The sequence below is a fragment of the Kwoniella pini genome, chromosome 3, assembly GCF_000512605.2.
Source record: "Kwoniella pini CBS 10737 chromosome 3, complete sequence".
Classification (NCBI taxonomy): domain Eukaryota; kingdom Fungi; phylum Basidiomycota; class Tremellomycetes; order Tremellales; family Cryptococcaceae; genus Kwoniella; species Kwoniella pini.
In genome coordinates this window covers 1,199,926-1,221,229 of record NC_091718.1, presented here as the reverse complement: position 1 = coordinate 1,221,229, position 21,304 = coordinate 1,199,926, and the positions used below count along the sequence as shown (strand labels likewise).

General features: G+C 37.4%; 8 protein-coding genes across 8 annotated transcripts; 4 read left to right on the top strand and 4 right to left on the bottom strand.

Annotated features, from left to right (window-relative positions):
- Positions 1–248: 248 nt before the first annotated feature.
- Positions 249–3,235, top strand: I206_102648 (uncharacterized protein; the record flags this gene model as incomplete). The annotated part of the gene is made up of 7 exons (XM_019154755.1): positions 249–1,944; positions 2,005–2,208; positions 2,277–2,371; positions 2,435–2,625; positions 2,697–2,876; positions 2,953–3,116; positions 3,201–3,235. 7 exons carry the CDS (start codon positions 249–251, stop codon positions 3,233–3,235), a joined length of 2,565 nt encoding a protein of 854 aa, XP_019012158.1.
- A 377-nt stretch (positions 3,236–3,612) lies between these two features.
- Positions 3,613–5,724, bottom strand: I206_102647 (uncharacterized protein; the record flags this gene model as incomplete). Its single annotated transcript, XM_019154754.1, has 6 exons — positions 3,613–3,959; positions 4,043–4,193; positions 4,277–4,422; positions 4,523–5,132; positions 5,200–5,382; positions 5,440–5,724. The coding sequence occupies 6 exons, from the start codon at positions 5,722–5,724 to the stop codon at positions 3,613–3,615; spliced, it is 1,722 nt and encodes a 573-aa protein (XP_019012157.1).
- A 626-nt stretch (positions 5,725–6,350) lies between these two features.
- On the bottom strand, positions 6,351–9,008 carry I206_102646 (uncharacterized protein; the record flags this gene model as incomplete). Its single annotated transcript, XM_019154753.1, has 7 exons — positions 6,351–7,803; positions 7,871–7,960; positions 8,027–8,145; positions 8,201–8,261; positions 8,318–8,600; positions 8,654–8,718; positions 8,770–9,008. The coding sequence occupies 7 exons, from the start codon at positions 9,006–9,008 to the stop codon at positions 6,351–6,353; spliced, it is 2,310 nt and encodes a 769-aa protein (XP_019012156.1).
- An 867-nt stretch (positions 9,009–9,875) lies between these two features.
- On the top strand, positions 9,876–11,700 carry I206_102645 (uncharacterized protein; the record flags this gene model as incomplete). The annotated part of the gene is made up of 5 exons (XM_070202599.1): positions 9,876–9,992; positions 10,083–10,939; positions 11,008–11,095; positions 11,156–11,417; positions 11,531–11,700. 5 exons carry the CDS (start codon positions 9,876–9,878, stop codon positions 11,698–11,700), a joined length of 1,494 nt encoding a protein of 497 aa, XP_070058700.1.
- A 652-nt stretch (positions 11,701–12,352) lies between these two features.
- On the bottom strand, positions 12,353–14,279 carry I206_102644 (GTP cyclohydrolase II; the record flags this gene model as incomplete). Its single annotated transcript, XM_019154751.2, has 3 exons — positions 12,353–12,381; positions 12,460–13,929; positions 14,054–14,279. The coding sequence occupies 3 exons, from the start codon at positions 14,277–14,279 to the stop codon at positions 12,353–12,355; spliced, it is 1,725 nt and encodes a 574-aa protein (XP_019012154.2).
- Positions 14,280–14,919: 640 nt separating this feature from the next.
- I206_102643 (uncharacterized protein) lies at positions 14,920–16,866 on the top strand (the record flags this gene model as incomplete). The annotated part of the gene is made up of 7 exons (XM_019154750.1): positions 14,920–14,982; positions 15,051–15,080; positions 15,141–15,394; positions 15,467–15,536; positions 15,601–15,708; positions 15,785–16,247; positions 16,343–16,866. 7 exons carry the CDS (start codon positions 14,920–14,922, stop codon positions 16,864–16,866), a joined length of 1,512 nt encoding a protein of 503 aa, XP_019012153.1.
- A 275-nt stretch (positions 16,867–17,141) lies between these two features.
- I206_102642 (uncharacterized protein) lies at positions 17,142–19,200 on the bottom strand (the record flags this gene model as incomplete). Its single annotated transcript, XM_019154749.1, has 7 exons — positions 17,142–17,244; positions 17,301–17,665; positions 17,740–17,961; positions 18,020–18,082; positions 18,170–18,316; positions 18,371–18,472; positions 18,583–19,200. 7 exons carry the CDS (start codon positions 19,198–19,200, stop codon positions 17,142–17,144), a joined length of 1,620 nt encoding a protein of 539 aa, XP_019012152.1.
- Positions 19,201–19,697: 497 nt separating this feature from the next.
- Positions 19,698–21,229, top strand: I206_102641 (uncharacterized protein; the record flags this gene model as incomplete). The annotated part of the gene is made up of 5 exons (XM_019154748.1): positions 19,698–20,079; positions 20,148–20,232; positions 20,315–20,514; positions 20,597–20,880; positions 20,960–21,229. The coding sequence occupies 5 exons, from the start codon at positions 19,698–19,700 to the stop codon at positions 21,227–21,229; spliced, it is 1,221 nt and encodes a 406-aa protein (XP_019012151.1).
- Between the last annotated feature and the right edge of the window lie 75 nt (positions 21,230–21,304).

Genomic DNA, 21,304 nt, shown 5'->3' with positions numbered 1-21,304 from the left:
TCTATCATATACTTCGAATTCGTCGCTCTTTTACTTCAACGAAAAACAAATCATAAACACGAAAATACAAACATTGTGCTGCCCTGTCCGCTGCATCAACAAACAATAAACAATCCAAACAGAGATATCTTATTCTACTCACCATCACCTTGACGTCGGTCACGTCTACTATTATCTTAGTAATCGCAACGGATCTTCAGCAATAAAACTCCTTTAGACGTTGCCTGGAAAAACGGGGAATAAGCATCATGGTGTACGATCCTATACGAGATTGTGAAGTACCTTCACCTTCAGTCGTCAAGGGCGACCCTTTCAAATACCCAACGCCACCCATCGCAGGATATGATAGAGATGACGTATCGTCCAATGGTCGACCATCTTTAAGCCAACAGCACTCACTATCATATTCACCGCCCCCGGGTGGATCAATTGGATCGGGACCTGGACCTAGCAGTTTGAGAGGATTATTGAACGATGGACCTCCTCCAGAATCAAGACGAGGAAGTGAGAGGACAGCGAGTGTTTCTTCAATACCTGAAGAAGGGGAAGATAGCGGTTCAAGAACCCATATAAATCGGTTATTAAACAATACTTCGACTCAACCTATATCTAAAACCAATTCGAATTCTTCTTTACCTCGTTCATCTCCTTCGAATCAATCTCCTGGTTCTCGTCAACACATGTTAGACCCTAATGGTTTCCTTACTCCTGCTACTCCTGCTTCAGCATATCCTAGATCAAGATCAGCTACTTCCAAATCACCTCATCCTGGAATGAGTCCGCAAAAACCTACCGTTCCTTTACCTCAAACCCCGATACAGATGCACCCCTACGGACAAGTGCCGTATCCATATGATCAAGGATATCCCGTACAATATGGTGAACCCTCTCAACCCCATCAAAGGCAAATTTCCGGCCCCCTATCAGGTCACGGTCAAACACATCAGAGGCCGATGTTGCCACCTCAACAACCTATACATCCACACGAAATGTATCCTTATGAACAGCGTACACCGGGAGGAGGTGGATATCCACCTCTTCCTGTGCGCTCTCCAAGCATATCAGTGTCCCCCAGGAGTCAACATCAGTCTTTACCTTACACTTCCTCAAGACCAGGTTCAGCATCGAGTAGTTCCCACCCATTCGGTTATCAACCTCACCCTCAATCGCAACAATCATATCCCGCTGCCTCACCATCGACATCCACAAGGAGGCTATCAGAGGATCAGCCTAGGCCCACTTCTTCCAGCTCTGCTGGCGGACGGCGATATACAGATTCAATAGTTGCAGGAGGGCCAATGCCAATCAGACGATCAAGTCAAAACTCCTCCTCGGCTTATCCTGCACCTCGTCTGACACCTATCCGATCCCCTTCACCTATAGTCAGAGTGGTACCATACAACCCTAAGAGGATAAGTCAATCCACAAGCATACAAAACCCTATTGAAGCAGATGAATTGGCTTACTATAAGGACAAATCAGTTCAGAACAATCCACTCAGGAGGAAAAGAAAGGCACAAAAACCCTTACCTTCATGGTCTGGTCCTTCTCCCGGACCAAAAACCTCCGCTTACCCAACCGAGGAAGGGAATTCTTACTTCCCTCCACAAGAGGAAGATCGATATCACAGATCACAAAGCTATGTTGATGATCGAGCTTCAATAGGTCGACCTTCTGTCACTCCTACGCCTGGCTCAGCTTATGGTGGTGGACAACATGGCTTCTATCCTCCTGCTTTCGAAGAACCACCTACACCCGGTAACAGAGGTCAATTACAGAGAGGTAGAAGGCCAGTAGGAAGCGATTATGATGGAGGAAATCAGAATCGTTTGAAGAGAGCCAGTGATAGAGACGAGGATTACTACGGGCAAGGTAACGATTTACAAAGAAGGAAGGTCAGTGAAACCCATTATGTTGGTAATAACGCAGCTGTAGCAGATCATTGTGAGTGAATTTCAAGCCCTTTCGGGGATCAAAGCTGACCAGGGCTTTCGGTGGGAATAGATAATTCGAGACCTGAAGTAGGCGTTGAAGGGAGAGAGTTCTCGCCTATAATCGGACTAAAAAAATTTAACAACTGGATCAAATCTGTCTTAATTGGAAAATTTGCTCATAGACCTCAAGGTAAAGTACTGGATATAGGCTGTGGGAAAGGCGGAGACTTGAATAAGTGGAAACAAGCTAGAATCATGCTTTATGTAGGAATAGGTGAGCAGCTTTTGTCAATGCTCCATTTGACACATTGTAAAAGCTGATCTTCGTCTTGTCAAAATTAGATATCGCTGAGACGTCAGTTCAACAAGCTGCCGAGAGATATCAAAGGATGCAAGGTAGATTTGATGGATTTTTCTTTGCATACGATTGTTACTCGGTAAGTGAATCATGTATCACAGAAAGATCAATTGGTCTAACGTTTGACGTTCTTGATTTTTAGAAACCACTCGGCGAAATTTTACCTGAACAACTTCAACAAAAAGAACTATACGATAATGTCACAATGCAATTTTGTATGCATTATGCTTTTGAATCAGTATCAAAAGTTAGAATGATGATTGAAAATGTTTCAAGATATTTAAGAAAAGGTGGTACATTTATAGGTACAATTCCAAATGCAGAATTACTTTTGTAAGTGATAAAAAACAGTAATTGAAGTTATAATTTAAATTGATTATATTAGTTTTTTTTTAATGGGGCAGATCAAAATTAAATGAATTATCAGAAGATGATGAAGAATTAAAATTTGGTAATTCATGTTATTTTGTACAATTTAATGAAAAAAAACATAAAGGAATTTATGGACATCAATATAGATTTTATCTTATGGATGCAGTTGAAGATGTTCCAGAATATGTAGTTGATTGGGAAAATTTTGTAAAGTAGGTTTTTTTTTTTTTTATTTACAATTTTCGAAAAAAAAAATTTCTTTTTATTTAATTTTAAAAAAATTTATAGCCTAGCAATGGAATATAAATTAAAATTAATTTATAAAAAACCATTTCATGATATTTTACAAGAAGAAAAAGAATCAAGAGATTTTGGTCCTTTATTAGGTAAAATGGGTGTAATTAATAATAATGGTGAAAGTTCAATGAATGAAGATCAATGGGAAGCTGCAAGTAAGTTTTTTTTTTTTTTTTATATAAAAAATTTTGAGAATAAGATTTTTTGACTTTTTTTTAAAAAAAAAAAAAAAAAATTAGATTTATATATGGGTTTTGCATTTGAAAAAATTTAAGAAAATAAAATTCATTCAAAAGAAACAAAAAAACGAAATTGTTAATGAATAATATAAGATTTTCATCTTAATTACCCAAGCAAATATGAATAAATATATAAATATATATGATTTTACATATTTTATTCAAAAGAGATTTCATTAATTTTCCAAAAAATTGTATTTTAAAATTACGGAAGTTAATTGTAATTTGTTTGTTACGGAAATGTCAACGTATATTTAAAGAAGTAAACATGATGATGAAAATGCATTTAAAAATAAATATACACCATTAAATAACAAATTAATCAATTAATGAATCAATATGATATATATATATATATACATATACATAATTCATCTATAAAATTAGAAAATCATCAATTCAAATTGATTAATTAACTCAAATCTCTTCTTTCCCAAACTTGAATAACAGTTTCACCTAAAAAAACAATTTCAGGTGTAACATTCTCAACTCTTAAATCTTGCATTTCATACCATTTTTCACCTTGTTGTTCTTCATCAAAATTTGAATTTGAATGATTATTATTACTTTTACCTGCTTTAATATGAATTTTCCAATTTAAAGAATTTTCATCTGATCCATTTGATTGTTTTTTCTTTTTAGCAGTTATTCCAGGTCCTAAACCACTTGTTTCTGTTGATGATTTTGTTGTATCTAAAGTTACGTTTGATAAAAGATCATATTGAGTATACATTGGATCAGTTGGTTTAGGATCAACGTCTAATCGTTAATCATTATCAGCAATTTTCAGTAAAAATACTTAAATAAGCATCTACTTATAGTGGAAAACACAATACACTTACAATCACTAACGTCTACACCTTTAAGAGGGAAATTGACAATAGTCGGATTACGTTCAGAGACGAAATTATTCTTGGTGAATCTTTTAATATGTAATATGAGATATGGTGGAAGTCTAGTCAGATGATGTCGTTTCAACGTTGGCCCGAACTCCTATATAACAATATGACAGAATGATCACATCAGCAAGTGAAAAATGATGATTCAGCCGATAGGGGAAATGTGGATGTACTCACCTGTGTTGTTTTTCCGTCGAATTTAGCAAGGATAGTAGACAGTGGTACTTGTGGAATAATCTTTTTCTCATTTACATCTGTAAATAAAGGAGTTGGTGGTAAGTCCAAGGCGAGGAACAAGAAAGGAGAGGATATGGTTTGTGTATCTGCAATTGGCGTTTAGCATATCAGCGTTAAGGCTCTTATCAGTCACTTGCTAAAGTATAATACTACATTAAATAGATAAAGTGAAGGACTAAAACTTACCACGTCCAATATCGAAAACAGGTCTTGAATATTCTTTATGAATAATAACTTGTTGAGTTTGAATTTGAACTTTTCCTTGAAAAGATTTATAAATTATTGAAGAATTTGATTTTTTATTTCCACCTAAATCTTTATGTAAAGTATTAATTAACCAACTTAAAAATTCAACTGGATCACCTTGTTCTGTTGTTTTAAATTTACCATTACTTCTTTTATTTACTTCTTGTAAAAAATCATGTGGTGAAATTTGTGATTTAAATAAATTATTATTCCATAATCTTTTTGTTAAAGTTGATAATCTTTTAACTAATTCTGTTGATTTATTTTCTTTTTTTGTTAAATCTGATTCTAATTCTAAAAGAAAAAAATTTCTAATTGGTGGAATATGTAATAATAATTGAATTATAACATTTAAATAATCATTTGATTTTATATTATTAATTCCAATATAACCTGGTCTATAAGATTGATTATTTAATGTATAAGATAATTTTGTTAATCCATTTGAAAGTTTTTCAATATCTTTATTATCATAACGTGGATTTAAAACTTGAATTATATCATTTAATGATGGATCAGATACGAGATATCCTTCAGGTAAAACGTAAAACTGTTAAAATACCAAAATGTCAATTTGGATATTTAGTTCAATTGAGTTAACAATTTAAGATACTTACTTTTTCAGTAGATAAATTTAACCATACTCTATGATTTTCACCAACAGCATGTCTATATGCCCAACTACCTCTACCTCTTCCTTGAAAATATTTTCCACATACTAAACAAGCATAAACATTAATATTACTAAGTGATTTTGAACATAATCTTTCAAAATCAAAATCAAGATTTTGTCGAGATATCTACATACCAAAGTTGGATTAGAACACATACATCCAGTTTAAAGTATAAAAGCTCACCGTATCAAGATACATATCTCTATGACTACCATCATCTTCCTCATTTTTGATTCCTACTTCTTCTTCTTCTTCCTCTTCATCATCGCTTTCTTCTTTGAGATTTGATGAAGAAGCTACAGGTAATGAAGGTGCCGAAGTTGCTATAGGAGCTGAAGATGAACTTCCATTTGTATGTCCATTTACTTGCGTTGATGTTGACGGTGATGAAGGTGCGATATTTCCCTCGAGAGTAGATTCTAAACGTTGTCGCTTAGCTGCTGGGGGTGATGTAGGCGGCGAAGACATTTTGTTATTATTGATTGCTTAGACGATGTCCTCCAGGAAATGATTCAATCTAGTATTTGTTTATGATGAACCTATAACAGAATAATGCTTCGTTCTTGGTATACTTGACTGTATTGACGATGTTGCGTCTTCTCGTTTTCTCAAAGGAAGGATTGACAAGTTCTCCGGGAGTCGTAATGATGACGAGGAATTCAAGTTTAATCTTTGACTGTCAATGATATCTTTATCTCGTCAAAGGAGTATGAAATGTTCGGTAGTACCCGTGTGATCTATGAGCATACGATGATCTTACTATCGTTGATTACCTGTACTTGCGATTATAACAATCAAAGAAACTACAACTTGTAATTGGGTTCGGAATTACGGTTGGATTCCTACACCTTTGCTACGCCCTAGAGTCATCAAGACCATGAGGTAGACGCGTGCAAGCAATCTTATTTACGTAATGATAAATTTGGATCTGCTCTTCTCGAATTAAAGTCAAGTCATACGGAGATCAGACATTCAATGACCCTATGATGCATAACGACCGCGAATTCCGACGTAGTATACAACCCTTCCCTCGTTGATAAGTTTATAGTCCATCCAGTAACATTGTCTTCCATCATGAGATATGATAAATCATTTCAAAAAGTTTCATCATCTTCCAAATAATCACTATACTCTCTCGTTCTCCTTTCTAATTCCATTCTCAGATCTACCCATTGACCTTTATGTCTTATAAGACATTTAGTTCTTCTAGCAGTTCCAGATTTAATCCCAGCAATATTTAACAATTTAACAGAATTTGATTTTTCTCTTTCCGGTGGACCAAATATAAATTCACCTTTCCATTCTTCATTTTCATTTTTTCTTTGACCTCTTTTTAAAGGTTCATCCAATCTACTTACGAATAACTTGAATCCTATGTCATTCAATAAAAGATTGATTTCTTGATCTAATAAATCATATTTTGAAGGTATAAATTCTTTTAAATCTTCTACATTTATATTATTGAAATTTGAAAATGACATTAAGCTTATTCTAGATGAAGGTCTTGAAATACTATTTCCATTTACATTTCCACTTGGTGTAGGAGAAGTTATTCTAAAAGCCGAAGGAGGTGCACCTCTAGATCCTCCCATACTGACTCTTCCTACTGTCGCCGTACGTGGAGTAGATCCACTTGAGACTGTCCGATTACCCATAGTCGGCGTGTTTGCCCCTCTTGAAAATGAAGAGAAAGTCGAGCTCGGTCTTGGTCTTGGTGGTTCAGGGGTCATCAGGCCCATCCTTGCTTTTTCCAAATGATGCTGATTGCGATTCACGGAAGAAGGTTCGGCCAACAGTGTTCTTGATTGTGAATTCGACACAGTGAGACCAGGTAAAGATACTTCATCATCTGACCTGCGACAAGGCGATGCGTATCCTGGAAATTTCGCAGTCGGACTGGCTACAGGTATCCTGCTCATTCTGCGGGACATGGTCGAGGTCATTGAGGTACTGCTTGGTGCAGGACTAACTGATCTAGGCAAAGCACCTAGTCGCCTCGTCATGTTTGGAGTCTGGGTTGTATTTGTTTCGGTGGGTACTTTGGGCGAGGAGTTCCACCTGGGTCTTTCTGCCTGTGGGTTGCGTGCTGTAGACGACGAACCAGCCGAAAGGATTGAGGTTCTCCGACGTAGGGGGAGAGGCTTCATAGCTGATTCGGGTGATAGCGTGGAACCCTGATTAGCCTTCACAGAGGGAGAGGTATGTGTACGAGGCAAAGCTTGTCGCGGAGATCGATTCGAGGCAGTTGATACAACGGATGATTGATGACCTCTAGGAGAGTTGTTATCGTAACTCAGCCTAGTGCGAGATGAGCCATAGCTGGATGAAGTGGATTCTCGAGATTTATTCGTGGTTTGACCGAAATAATCGCTCCTTGAGTCGTTAGAGCTATAAGGTGAAGTAACATCGGCCAACAGCTCGACATCATCCCCGTCGTCCAGAAATTCTATCTCAGCCTGATGATGGGATATGGTGAACTGTGTCCGTGCGTGAAGCTGTTGAAGCTGTTTCTGCAGGCTTGACCAGCGTTGACTCATCTCGCTGAACCTGCACTTACAATCAGAAATCAGCACGGCTCATAGCATACGACGATGATAGGGCCACTCTACCTCACCTTCTTAGCGATTCCCCATTCTTGATAGGCCGATCGGATATGCTCTTATCCATCATTTTCAGTATCTTATTTATGCTCGGTACATATGTTCTTTATGACAGGACCATAATCAGCTGAATCGAAATTTTTCACGGTCTCATTCCTAGTAACACTCACCTTGTCATTGATTCATGACTTTTTGTTAGCTTCCGCAACTTCTCGATACTAGGTCGATCATCAAATCCGGATTGCAGGGTTTCGTGCGACGGATGATCTGTTATTTTCTTGACATATGCCTGGACCAGCCAAATGCCTTAGCACACGTCAACTGGAACATCTCATCAAATTTACCTGACACTCCATCAAACTCTTCTGTAAGGGTTCCATCATCGCTTCCGCTTGATCAGCAGTCCTATTCATCAATGTTAATCTTGATGTGTGGATTGAGGGAGCTGAATTGCGACATACGTCCTGAACCGTATGAGCCAACCATCTTCCTTCATTTCTTCGAGTAGCCATCTTTGTTGATCCTCCACTTTCTTCCAATCTTCCATGACTTCTTCCATTCCATCTCGAAGCTCCTTTGTGTGTGGCCCAGCATAAAGAGCAACGACGGATGACAAAGAAGTGATTTGTGGTCTGAGTAGGAGTGTGGAGTCGGAAAGAGATGAAAGTAATCCATCTATTCGTGATGGTGCTGATTGTTCGATCGAGGTGGAAGGGACAGACAAGTGACGTAGCTCTTGTATTTCTTGATTTTCCAATTAGCGCAAGTATTCATGACAACGAAACTAGGATACCTACCATATATACGATCTAAAAGTGTAGCCACTTGATACGATACCGCATGTATCTTCTTTTCCAATGATCTATCTGTCATTTGAGCAAGGATCATAAAACTTGATCATCAACAAACTCACTCGCATACACTGTCATTATCGCTGTCCTCGCTTGAGCTAGATTTACGTGATTGTTCGCCGAATCCCGATTTACTGCTCCCTACAATAAGAGGTCGGTCGCTTGGTATCATACTTTCAGATCCATTAGTCAGTATATCGAGGGCATTCTTCGGCAATTCGGAGGTTGTTGATGTATGACCATCATTCAACGAGATACTTTGTCCTATAGAAGCTAATTCTTCATCTGATTCTGTCGACATCGTAGAGAGATGCCTAATGACAGCCTGGTCATGCGGCTGTATGAGAACTGCCAGACAATTGAATCAACCTACAACCTAAAATTACTGGCTTATGCTCATGATTGCTGATCAAGAATCAAGTGCTTGTATGACATTCCAGGACAAACCAGAAGTTTTAATAGATAACGACTTTGCGAAGGACATGATGAAACGTCATGACTTAATCAACGGACTTCTCCTGACCGAATCCACGCGTCAACTTGAAGTCGATCCTCAACGTTCCTAATCTCATTACGATTTAACGATATTCAAATCCCGTCAATTGTGATTATTTTGTAATTGCCAATACAAATTATTGCTTAAAGACCCTACTCACTAGACCGGTTCCTGAGACTTTGTATTCAGGGCGATTAGTGATGCTGTCATACTGAGTAATATAACGCGCCATTCAGGCAGAAAGAATGCTATGGTGGAGGAATTATATATACGCTAAATGCAATGAAGTGACAAACTATAACCTCGCACTTCCGCTTTGGGCCATCCATCCGCTTTCATACTTATTACATGCTTATTCACATTCATTCATTGATTACATTCTGCATACTTCTCTGAGTATATACATCCTTCCTCGGGTCATCATCTTCCTTACATCTCTTTACTCTAAATCACATCAGTTCAAGTTAGATACGCATATAAAGGAGAGTTAAGGAAATAAATCGACACACACGTCGATCTTTTCAATCTCGTTATAACCGGTTAGCTTCACTCAATTCAGCCTTTCACTTCTCACACATCTTTGTATAGAGACGCAAAAATATTACCACGCCTGTCTGTCCCTTCTTCGCTCTCTCTCTCTCTCACTTTTAGATATCCAAGTAATCATACAAGATGTCTACGACTTGGACCAACATCCTCAATGACCTCAATCGAGACGTAGCTAGGGATCAACCTAAAGACGTGATTCAATGGGGTGCAGATTGGTTCCAGGGCAAACTTAGACAAGAGGTGAGTACGGCTCCATCCAAACACTAGTCACGTTCACAAGAAGTACTCTGTAGTCCAAGCTTCAACGCTGACGTACATTTCTCCGCATAGAGACAAAACTCCAAACCCTCATCTACTGGTCGAAAGGGCGCACCAGGTTCATTAGGTTTCAGTGCACCAGGAGTAGCATCAGATTTGGGCCCACACGCTTTGTCGCCTTTCTCAGAACAAGGTCCTGCCGACTCACCATTTGGTGCTGGTGGACCTAGAAGAGCAACCGTTCCAACAGGTTCAAATCCTCAACAACAACATCAACCTATCTTTAGCCCTTCTTTCGGTTCTCCAGGACCAGGTACAGATAATAGTCCATTTAGTGAAAGTGCTTCTTCTTTCCCACCTTCAAGTGGTGCTCCAACTTTTAACTCATCTCCATTTGGTGCTATCAATAATACCATCAATGAGGAAGCTCATGATGAACCGCCTATTCCATCTTATGCTTTGGGTAGACGAACTTCCGTTTCTGCTGAATCCCTTGTTCCTACTAATCAAAGAGGATTCGCAGCTTCAGGTGGATTGTTAGAAACGACAATGGAAGAAGAGGACGAAGCTACACCAAACCCAAATTCAAACAATAATGCAATTCCTTCTTTCCCTAAAACTGAAGAACAACTTCAAAGGATTAGACAAGCCATCAAACCTAATTTCCTATTTCGAAATCTCGATGAAGAGCAAGAAACAGATGTTTTGGCTGCTATGAAAGAAACTACCATCTCTGCTGGGGAAATGATCATTGAACAAGGTGCTGCAGGGGATTATTTCTACATTGTAGAAAGTGGAGAACTCGATATTTTCGTTAAGAAGGATGGACAAGTAATTGATCCTGAAAAAGGTGATAGACCATTACTTGGTAAGAAGGTTGCAACTTGTAAAGAAGGTAGTTCGTTTGGTGAACTTGCTTTGATGCACAAGTGAGCATATCTTCGTCACGTACGTTTCGTTCAAATAAACATAATTAATTTTCTGTTTACCATCCTAGTGCTCCTCGAGCGGCTTCGATTCTGTCTATTACTCCTTGTACACTTTGGGCGCTCGACAGAGTATCTTTCAGAACCATCTTACTTGATGTAAGTCCAACTTTACATGCACATGCGAAGAAAACATATTGATACTTGGTGTCATAATAGCACACATCAAGAAAGAGAAGATTGTATGAATCCTTCTTATCCGAAGTACAAATACTACAATCTCTTCAACCTCAAGAAAGAGCTAAAATTGCTGATGTACTTGAATCGAGAACTTTTAATCAAGGTGAAGATGTAATTAAACAAGGTGAAGCAGGAGATGAATTCTTTTTGATTGAAAGTGGAAATGCAATCGCAATTAAAAGAGGTGAAGATGGTAGAGAAAGTGTAGTGAAAAGATACAATAAAGGAGATTATTTCGGAGGTGAGTTGAGAGGTTTTTTTTTGGGTTTTGGTTTCACAATATATATATATCTATATATATGTAAAGGAAGAATAACTCAAAACTTATGATGTTTTTTTATTCTTCTTTTGTAGAACTCGCTTTACTAAATAAACAAACTCGTGCAGCTACAATTAGAGCAGATGGTTCTGGACCACTTAGAGTTGCATTTTTAGGAGAACAAGCTTTTACAAGACTCTTAGGTCCTGTTAAAGATATTATGGCTAGATCAGTTAATGAAATTTATGGTTTTTCAACTAGGTAAAATAAAATGGTCATACTATTAAATTAATTGTTGAATTTATGAATAATAAACGTTTTGTTTTTAAAACATTCATTCATAATATGCAATAATCTTTTATTTCAATATTTCCTTTAATCATTCAGTAATATTTCCCTTTTTTGCTTTTTTTTCTTTCTTCAATTCTGCACTTCTTCTGTAATTCAGTTTAATATTTAATTAGCGAATTTTCAAATCATTTATTTATTTATGTTCATATATGCATTTAATAAAATTAGAGTAAAAATGAAAGAAATATAAATAGATTATCGAAAATTGAAAATACTTTATTATCGCTTTTTGATTCAAAAATGAAGTGAATATATAATTATTGATAAATTAAATCGAAATTTAATCAAAGTAAATTCGTAAGTGTGTATTTTGGTAGAGTCTGACATTATAGATCAATATGTGTGTGAAATGAAAAGTAAAGTGAATTGAGAGTGAAATCACTTGATCATCATGTGAATTGTAACATGAAATGATACTACGATTGTATTCATATTTGCATGATCATGATATATAAGTATGCTAATAAGATTGAAAAAAGGGATATAATGGAGAAATCTCGGTATAGTGTGACTTTTCTCGTTCAAAAACACTCGTCGTATATTTCTTGCTATTGACTTCGACAAAATTATTGCAAATTTTCCGGTATATCAATCACTAAGAAATCAACAAATTTTCCAAGTTAACTTGAATTCAAAGCAATTGACAATTATAAATATTTTATATATAACTCACTATGACCCATTCTTTCAACTTTTGTTCTTAAATATTTTTCAAGTTCAATACCTTTTGCAGATCCAGCACCAATTAAACCTACACCAGCTCTTCTTTCTCTCCAATCATTAAATTCTTTTTCTTTCTTTTGTTCTTCTTCTTCATTATTATTATTATTATTATTATTATTTTCATTTTGTGTAAAACATTGCCAATCTCTAGGAGTCATTCCAACTCTTTCAATAATTTTAATTCCTTCATTTTGTAATCCAATTACTTTTTCAGGATTATTTGTTAATAATCTAATTCCATTTTCTTTTAATCCAAGATCTTTTAACATTTCAGCTGCAATATCATATTTTCTTTCATCTGCACCATGTCCTAATAATAAATTTGCAGTAACTGTATCATTACCTAAATCTTGTAAATTATATGCTCTAATTTTTTCTAATAATCCAATTCCTCTACCTTCTTGTCTTAAATAAATTACAACTCCTCTACCTGGAACAAATTTACCCAAATTATTAGAAGGTGAAGAAGATCTTGATGGATCTGGTGTTGGTAATAAATCTTCCCTTAAATGAGAAAGATGAGCATGTTGTTGAAATTGTGAAGTAATTTGTAATTTCAGTTCTTGTGGTAAAGCGATTTGACGTAAAGCTTCATCTAATTGTTCTCCACAATCACATCTCATTGAACCAATAGTTTCACCTGTATAACATTCAGAATGAATTCTTACTAAAGGCTTTACATCTTCTTCTACCTCGTTTCCATTTGCTTGAGCAGCATCGTTATCTGCCATCTCAATATCTTCTTGAGAAGGATTCGATTCAGTTTGACCAGGTAACAATCTACCGGTATATGCTCCTCTTACCAAACGTTCCATCTCAGTCTCACCTTCACGCCAAACTGAGTCTAAAGATATACTTCTGATCTCTTTTCTACCTTTAGGTGCAGCTTTTTTAGCTTTTGGGTCCAGCTGAATAGGATCGATGACAATTGCGAGGTGTTCTTTCGTATCTACCGAGTTATGGTAAATATGTAAAAATAATTCTCCGTGGGGTGTGGGTATACGTGTTCTTGCCATACATTTAACTTTTGGTCTGGATGTTGAAGAACTCGGTACGATGGATAATGATGAATGGGTTGGGTGAAAATAGTTTGAAGCTGAAGGAGAAGCTAATTGCAGAGTCTGAGACATTGGTGTAGGATCCATAGACATCTTCCTTTTTGATCTGCTACTACCGACATCTTTCCCAACAGAATTAGACAAGGGAGAAATTGTATCATGTCGATTTTGAGCTTGAGGTATGGGTATGGCCGAAGATGACCCCTGGCCTTGTTCTCCGGCTACCTTTAATTTTGATTCTCTTTCCAGGCGTAGTCTTTCACTACGAGGTGCTTGAGTTGATCGAAGAGCAAGACGTTGCAATTGTGGAGCTGGGGAAGATGGTCGAGATTCATCGCACGATGTGTATGCTCCGGTTCGGGCTGTATACGGATCGCGCATCAGCAGTTGGCATTTGCAATCAAGTCTATGACAAGTCGAAAGGATTGATCAAAGAGATGACATGTGCTAATGAATTAAAGCTTGATTAAATAGGAAAACACTCACCACCATGTCCAAAATGGTGTCTGCTGATTTTCTCACTTCCAGCAATGACTGCACTAATCATTAGAGCGTCCATGGGACTATCTCTTCTGGGTAGTGATTTTTTTTGTTGACCTTGAGTTTGCGATGTCGAGGGTAATGGACCAAGAGTGGAAGAATCTGATGTTAAAAATGACAGTACATCTAGATCGCCTTGAGTGAGAGATTGGTGCGATCTTGATTGTGACATTGTTCTAATTGATGGCATATTCCGCAGAATATATTATTATTGCGTCTAGTCACAATATGAGCGGGAAAAAGTGTGTTCTTGTTTGATTTTTTAAACTCGTATGACCGAAGAACGAGGAAGTAACCGGTCAAGTCCGTTTGTGGTAAGTCTGCCGAATTGAATTATAAGCTTTACGGAGAGGTAAACTTGAGCTTTCCAATCATGAAAGACTGAAATGTGACTTTATACTGTGGCTGGATGAAATTGTTGATGAAATTTCAAGACCAATGTGTTATGCTAATAACTGTCAATTATTTGTCATGCTTCAACTATGAATTTCCCTTTTTTTTTGTTATTTCTATATCAGCTTAAGATGGTTTTGTTATTGCTTATGCTGACTCACACCACCATATGCATGGCCATCGATTCCGTGATCGTTTTTCATCACCCCGCCGGAAGTAACCGACTCAACTTGTCCAATAATCACGTGATTACTCCTGAAGTTATACAAAGTTAAATGAGCCTACCGTTATGATCAAGATTTCCGCAAATCTGGTCCACTTTTCATGTCCACTTGCTTACAACCATAAATTATCAAAACAAATTAATCTCGATACCTTGTTCAACACAGATAGCAATTACATACAACTGATCTGACACAATGGCACGACCAAGAAGAAAGAATAGAACACATTTGAAGGGACCGGCTAAAGGAGAAACGGAGGTGAGTTAATAGTGAAACGAGAAATATGGAACCCAGATCAACAGCTGATAGGTGTTTAACTTTTATAGGAGAATGTACCAAAATCATTCGTCATTAAAGTAAGCTGTTCACCTGTCATAGCAATAACGTCTAGACTCATAAGCTTACCCATGTTGCAGTCTGGTGTCGTCACCAAATCGATAACGCAATTAGTTCGAGATACGAGGAAAATAATGGAACCTCACACAGCGACTAGATTGAGAGAAAGACCAAATGCAAGATTGAGAGATTATTTGACCATCGCCCCTTCTTTAAAAGTCACACATCTCATGGCTTTTACTTTGACGGACGCTGCCAACGTACATATGAGAGTAGCCAGATTCCCTCAAGGTCCAACTTTGACATTCAGAGTGAATAAATATAGTTTGATGAAGTGAGTCTGCGCTTCGTCAAGTTTAAACTGCCAGGCAGAAATGTTCTGAATGAGCTAACATTTTGACAATAGGGATTTGGTGAATTCGTCTTTGAGGAATGTGGGTAAATCACCAGGAGGAGAATACCGTAATCCACCATTGGTAAGTCAGCTTTTAGGCTTAACAAGAAACCTTTTGCAGAGTTAAGCTGATGAGATTGCTACAGTTGGTGATGAATAGTTTTCAACAACCTCAAAATGGACCAGCCCTTCCTCAACTGCGTCTGATGAGTACTATGTTCCAAGGATTGTTCCCTCCTATTCAAGTTGAAAAGGTAAGTCACTAGGATTTCATTTGATCGCGTATTGGTGACATGAATAAAAACAGAGTTAACAGTACTTTACGTCTAGTCCGCCTTACCAACTTTCCGACGAGTCCTTCTTTTATCCTATTCCCATCAATCAGGCTGTATATCATTCCGACATTTCACCATAACAGTACGTCCTCATGGTGTATCACGTCGTGTACGTAAACTTTTATCCACGACTGGAACTGTAAAAGTGTCAAGAAAACAACCAAATTTATCAAATACAGAAGATATAGCGGATTATTTGTTAAAAAGAGCAGGATCAGAAGCTTCAACTGCTGCAGGATATGATAGTATGTCTGAAACTGAAGCTTCTGAAGGAGAATCAGATACAAATGCAGTTGAATTACCTGAAGATTATGTTGGAAGAGGTAATAAAAAAGGAGAAAGAAAAGCTGTACGATTAATTGAAACTGGACCAAGAATGGAATTGAAATTAATAAAAGTTGTAGAAGGTTTAGTTGGAAGTAAGAAAGGAGAAGGTGAAACTGTATTCCATGAATTTGGTATGTTTTTTTTTTGAAAAAAATTTGAAAAATAATAGTTATTATCGTGTTTGAAATTTCCCGCTAATAAATATTTTAAATATAAAAATTTTTAGTTCAAAAATCAAAATCTGAAGCTTTATCAATGCAAGAATCACATGAACGTCGTAGAGAACAAAAAGAAGCTAGAAGATTAGAACAAGCTGCTAATGTAGCTAGAAAGAAAGCAGAAAATGAAAAGAAAAAGAACAGTAAATCTATTAAAGGTGAAAATAATCAAGATGATAATGAAGATGAAGATGAAGATGAATCAAATGATGATGAATTAGATGTAGAAGGTTTATCAGATATTGATCCAGAAGAAGAATTACAAAGATTAAGAGAAAGAAAAATTAAATTTGCAGAAAAAGATGAAAATGATGATGATGAAGAAGAAGATGATGATTTCGAATATGAAGATAAATTTGGTGTTCAACAAGAAGAAAACGATGAATGGAATGAAGATATTGGTGCTGAAGATGTTAGTTCTGATGAAGAAGATGAAGAAGATGAAGAAGATATAAATCAAAGTAGTGAAAGTGAAAGTGAAAATGAGGTTAAACCACCGCCTAAAAAAAGTAAATCTGGTGGAAAGAGGTAAATGATCAATTAAATTTTAAGTACTTATTAATTAGGTTTTCTTGATTTCTCGCATTGATGGATGCATATTGTATTTTATTGCACGTAGAGATATTCATTTTAAATCCATCACAATTTCATAACACTCTTGAACAACAACACATTATACCGGATCTACTATACACATACTGAAAAACAATTTACACACATACAAAAATTGTAAAACTGCAATCATTCTATATTTCACCATTTCCGGAATAATCTTGCGCTTCTATATCTGACCTCCTAACGTGACGATCATCCCGTCTCAGGCCTTTTCGAATTTTTCCTCCTAGCTTCAGCGATTGACAGTTCTTGAGCCTTTTTCTTTGGATCGTTATTCCAGCCATCACCGAATTCCCTAATTGATGTCCAAATCAGTCAAGTCCATCAATCGAGACTTAAGGGCTCACTTACCACTTGAAACAATCGACACAATCATCTTCAGCTTCAGCTTGAGGTACACCACCATGTTTTTCCCAATCACCATCGTCCTCCTCCCCCTCACCACCATCATCGTTCGGAACTTTATCTTTTCCAGGACCTTTTCTTCCCCATCCCCACCATTGTCCTCCTAAACCCAAATCCCATCCACCATTCATACTAAACAAAGACGGTTGAGTACTTGGTTTTTTAGGTTTATCGACTTCTGGCCATGGATCCACTAATACTTTATCTATTATGTCCGTGATTCTGTGGGTTCTTATATCAACAGCCCAGCCTTTCACGGTCACTGTATCGTACAAGATCGTTTGGCCGGTATGACACTTTGATTCGAGAGCCTGCATGAGAGGTGCAAAGGTGGATTGTTTAGCTGTTGAAATCATGCCCTCATATATCGAGGGAATTTACTCACGAAACCCGCAGCGTAACATCCAGAGTAAGCACCGTTACAAGCGCCGTTAGGAATCGGATCGGCTGTGTGATAGACGTGAGTGATAGCGGTCTTCTCAGCTGGCATACCGGGAGGTAATGGTAAATGTAGTCTCGACGCCGCTTGTTTATCACCAGGAGCTTCGAAAGTGACTGCTGGTGCCCCGAACGACAGGCCCACCAGAGCTGATAGTGATCCACCCAGCTGAAGTATGATACGCATTAGCTATGTTACCTGCATGAGATAGAATGTGGAAGCTTACAGAATGCCCGACAAGCCAGATCGTGGCGTTGGGATACATGTACGTAACGTTATTGTATAGGTTCTACGAAAGAAAGATGACATATTCAGCTGAGTGTTCCGGGGCAGATATATGGCGGAATAAACGATAAATGGAAATTTGTGCGCTCACCGTGCCGACAGTAGCGTATACACTCTCGTTGACCAGCGCATCTTCCAAGCAAGTTTGTTCGCACCTCCATCCACCAGCATAACAATCGCAAACAGGCGTCCAAGAGAAATCTACTCGGGCGCAGCAGCATGAGAATAGCAGATTATCCTACAGACCGATACATAAGCTTCATCAGGGTTCTAACGAAGACTGGTGACCTACATTAAACTTGTCGTTCTTGGCTGTTGGTCCACCTGAGCCAAGTACGCCGGCGGAAGTACCTTTCATTGAGATGATAACGGTCTCATTCTTCGGATCGGCAAACTAGTTGAATATGTTCATGATCAGCTTATGTCTTCATATGATTTTTTGAAAGCGCACAGAATTTGGATATATTGAGGGGTCAGATTTAGATCTCGCGAGCTTGAACTCACGATATGACCCCTCAAACCATCTGCATTATCATCCCAACCAAAAGGAACTGTATGATTATTGAATTTACCGACAGGCCACCATTCTCCACTATCCGGCAATACATAGGCATTACTAGTAATCTTAGCTAAAGTTATTAAAGTTTGTCGATCCTTAATATCTGGTGCGATAACTTCAACATCTTCCCAATCACCATCATCGGAGTTCATATCAGGTGCTATCCAAATTTCCTCAGAGCTATTCAATCCGAAAGGTATAATTCCATTATTAACTTTCCGATGTGACATTATCCAGGAGAATATAGTAGGCGGTTTTACCCTTGGACGACGTATGGTTGTTTTGATCGTGCGTATAGTCAGATCATCTGGACCTAATGACGGTATATCCGATAAAACATCGGCATTGAATGTAGATAAGGGATAATCGCGTGCATAAAACGAAGCTTCCGAGGAAGTGTTGTGAAAGTACAAAGTCGAACTTGTGGAATTGTACTTGTGGATATGCGCGTGTATAGGTCGTATCGTTATTGCTGGGGACTCAAGAGTGTCAAGTGATGATGAGGATGAGAATAAAAGGGGAAGAATGGAAGTGGCAAGATTTGTGATTAATGGGATGTGCATGATGCACCCGTGGTATGAAGTTTGCGCTTTTCTGATAGGAGTATTGGTGTTGCTTTGGCAGATGCTGCTGTAGTGTACTAGATTGAGTATGATATCGTCTGACGTTGTGTTTCAACTGAAAGGATGGATGAGATCTTGAAGATTGTTGATAACGTGCGAATGCGTTTGTGCGATATCGAGCTTAGATACTCTGATGCCCGCTTATAACGCGTGATTGCCGAACAAGGTAAATTGTCCGATTAAGGTGAGTGGCAACATTCACTGTTGGCCCCCACGTGTATGAGATCAATGTGGGGACTCCAGATTGACGATCGATTTAATCTGAACATTACAAAACAACGTCATAATAACAATGATGCATGGGTTTACTATTTGAGACTGCTCAATAGATTAACCAGTTCATCCGTTATGTTTTGACCCTTCTCGTTTTTCTACGCATCGATAACTCTTCGTTAAACCAATATTCTAAGCAAGAATCAAGTTGACTAAGAATCACAATGGTATCGACAAGAAGTAAGGGTAATCCAGGTGTTGACCCAAACGTCGATAATCATGCAGGAGAAAAAAGATCACTTCCCCCTTCATCCAATGGTAAATCAACCAAGAAAGCTAAAAAAGAACAAGAATTAGCTGAAAAGAAGGAATTTGAAATTGCTGTTCAAGGTGAACCTACATCTGAAACTAAAAAGGAAGAGATCACAGGTGAAGTAGGTACGAAAGATGAAATTAATCAAGCTGAGAAGGAATCTAAGGATGAGTCGAGCAAGCAAGACTCAGCAATAGATGAGAATACTGTTGAAAGTCGGGAGGATGAAGTAAAAAGGGAGGACAAGAAGGAAATTGAAGCTGGTCAAATAAATGATGATGAGCCTAGACACGGTATGTCAAATTCCGAGGAATATTAGGGGTCATTTAATGAGCTGATGAGAGAATTTATCGATCATTAGGTACACTTGAATCTGGACATATTTACTTTTTATATCGACCAAAAGTTGAAACTGATGAAGCTGAATCTCTGGATGATATATCAAAGTACGTTGAGCTCATGTATCTTTCGAAAGAGTATTGATGATATTTCTACTTGAATGCTGATGCAGAGATATTGATTGAACAGATTTCATATCCTTCTTATACCGCAATCCGGCCCTCACTCAAAATCACATTATCATCGAATCATAGAAATTGGAAAAAAGAAATTGCCTGATCCACATGCGAAGCATCAAGTCATATGGGGACTAGTCAGTGATGTGGGTAATGACAAAAGTACACTGAAAGAGTCGTTCGGTGCCTATACTTATGAAACCAAAACAAGAGGTTAGTCGTTTTATATCTGATTCACTGCTAACCAACTCATTAGAGAATACTAAAACAAGAGCTGACTTCTGAACACAATAAGGTACTCGACATCAAGGGGCAGCTAGACCTGCAGCTAGAGGTCATTACATTTTACATTCTCCAAGAGACGAATTAGCAGATAGTCCAGATCATAATCGACAAAGGGATTATAAATCCTTGTTAGTATATGAAATTACTACTCCTGCTCATGAAGATTTCGGTAATGTTCAAAAAGAATTAAGTATAGAAGAAAAAGGAGCAATAGTTTTACAAGTCAAAGATCCTGATGCTGAAAGTAGAGGAAATCCAAGAGCAGCAGGTATACCAAAAGATAAAAGAGCTCAAGTGAGTAATAATTTTTTTTCATAGTAAGAAGAATTTAAAAGTCAGATAATTAGCTGATAAATATAATTTCAACTCAAAGTATCCTAAAGAACTTTTAAATATATTTAGAGGTAGACGTTTTATACCTGCTAATCCAGTTTCTTTATTGGATTATAAAGGTGCGGAATTGTTGATTATTACTTCACCACATGAATTACATGATAGTTTAGGTAAAAATGGTGAAAAAATTGAAAAAGATTTAGATCATAATGCTAAAATTGAAAAAGTTGATATTGATGATTCTCTAAAAGAATTAGGATTGAATAAACAAGATTTCCCTGAAGATGCTTTAGAAGGTAATTGGATTTAATCTTTGTCTTATTTCTCGGAAATATCTCAGAAAGAAAATTTCAGAAAATTTCAGTGTAATCTGGACCTTGCAGTA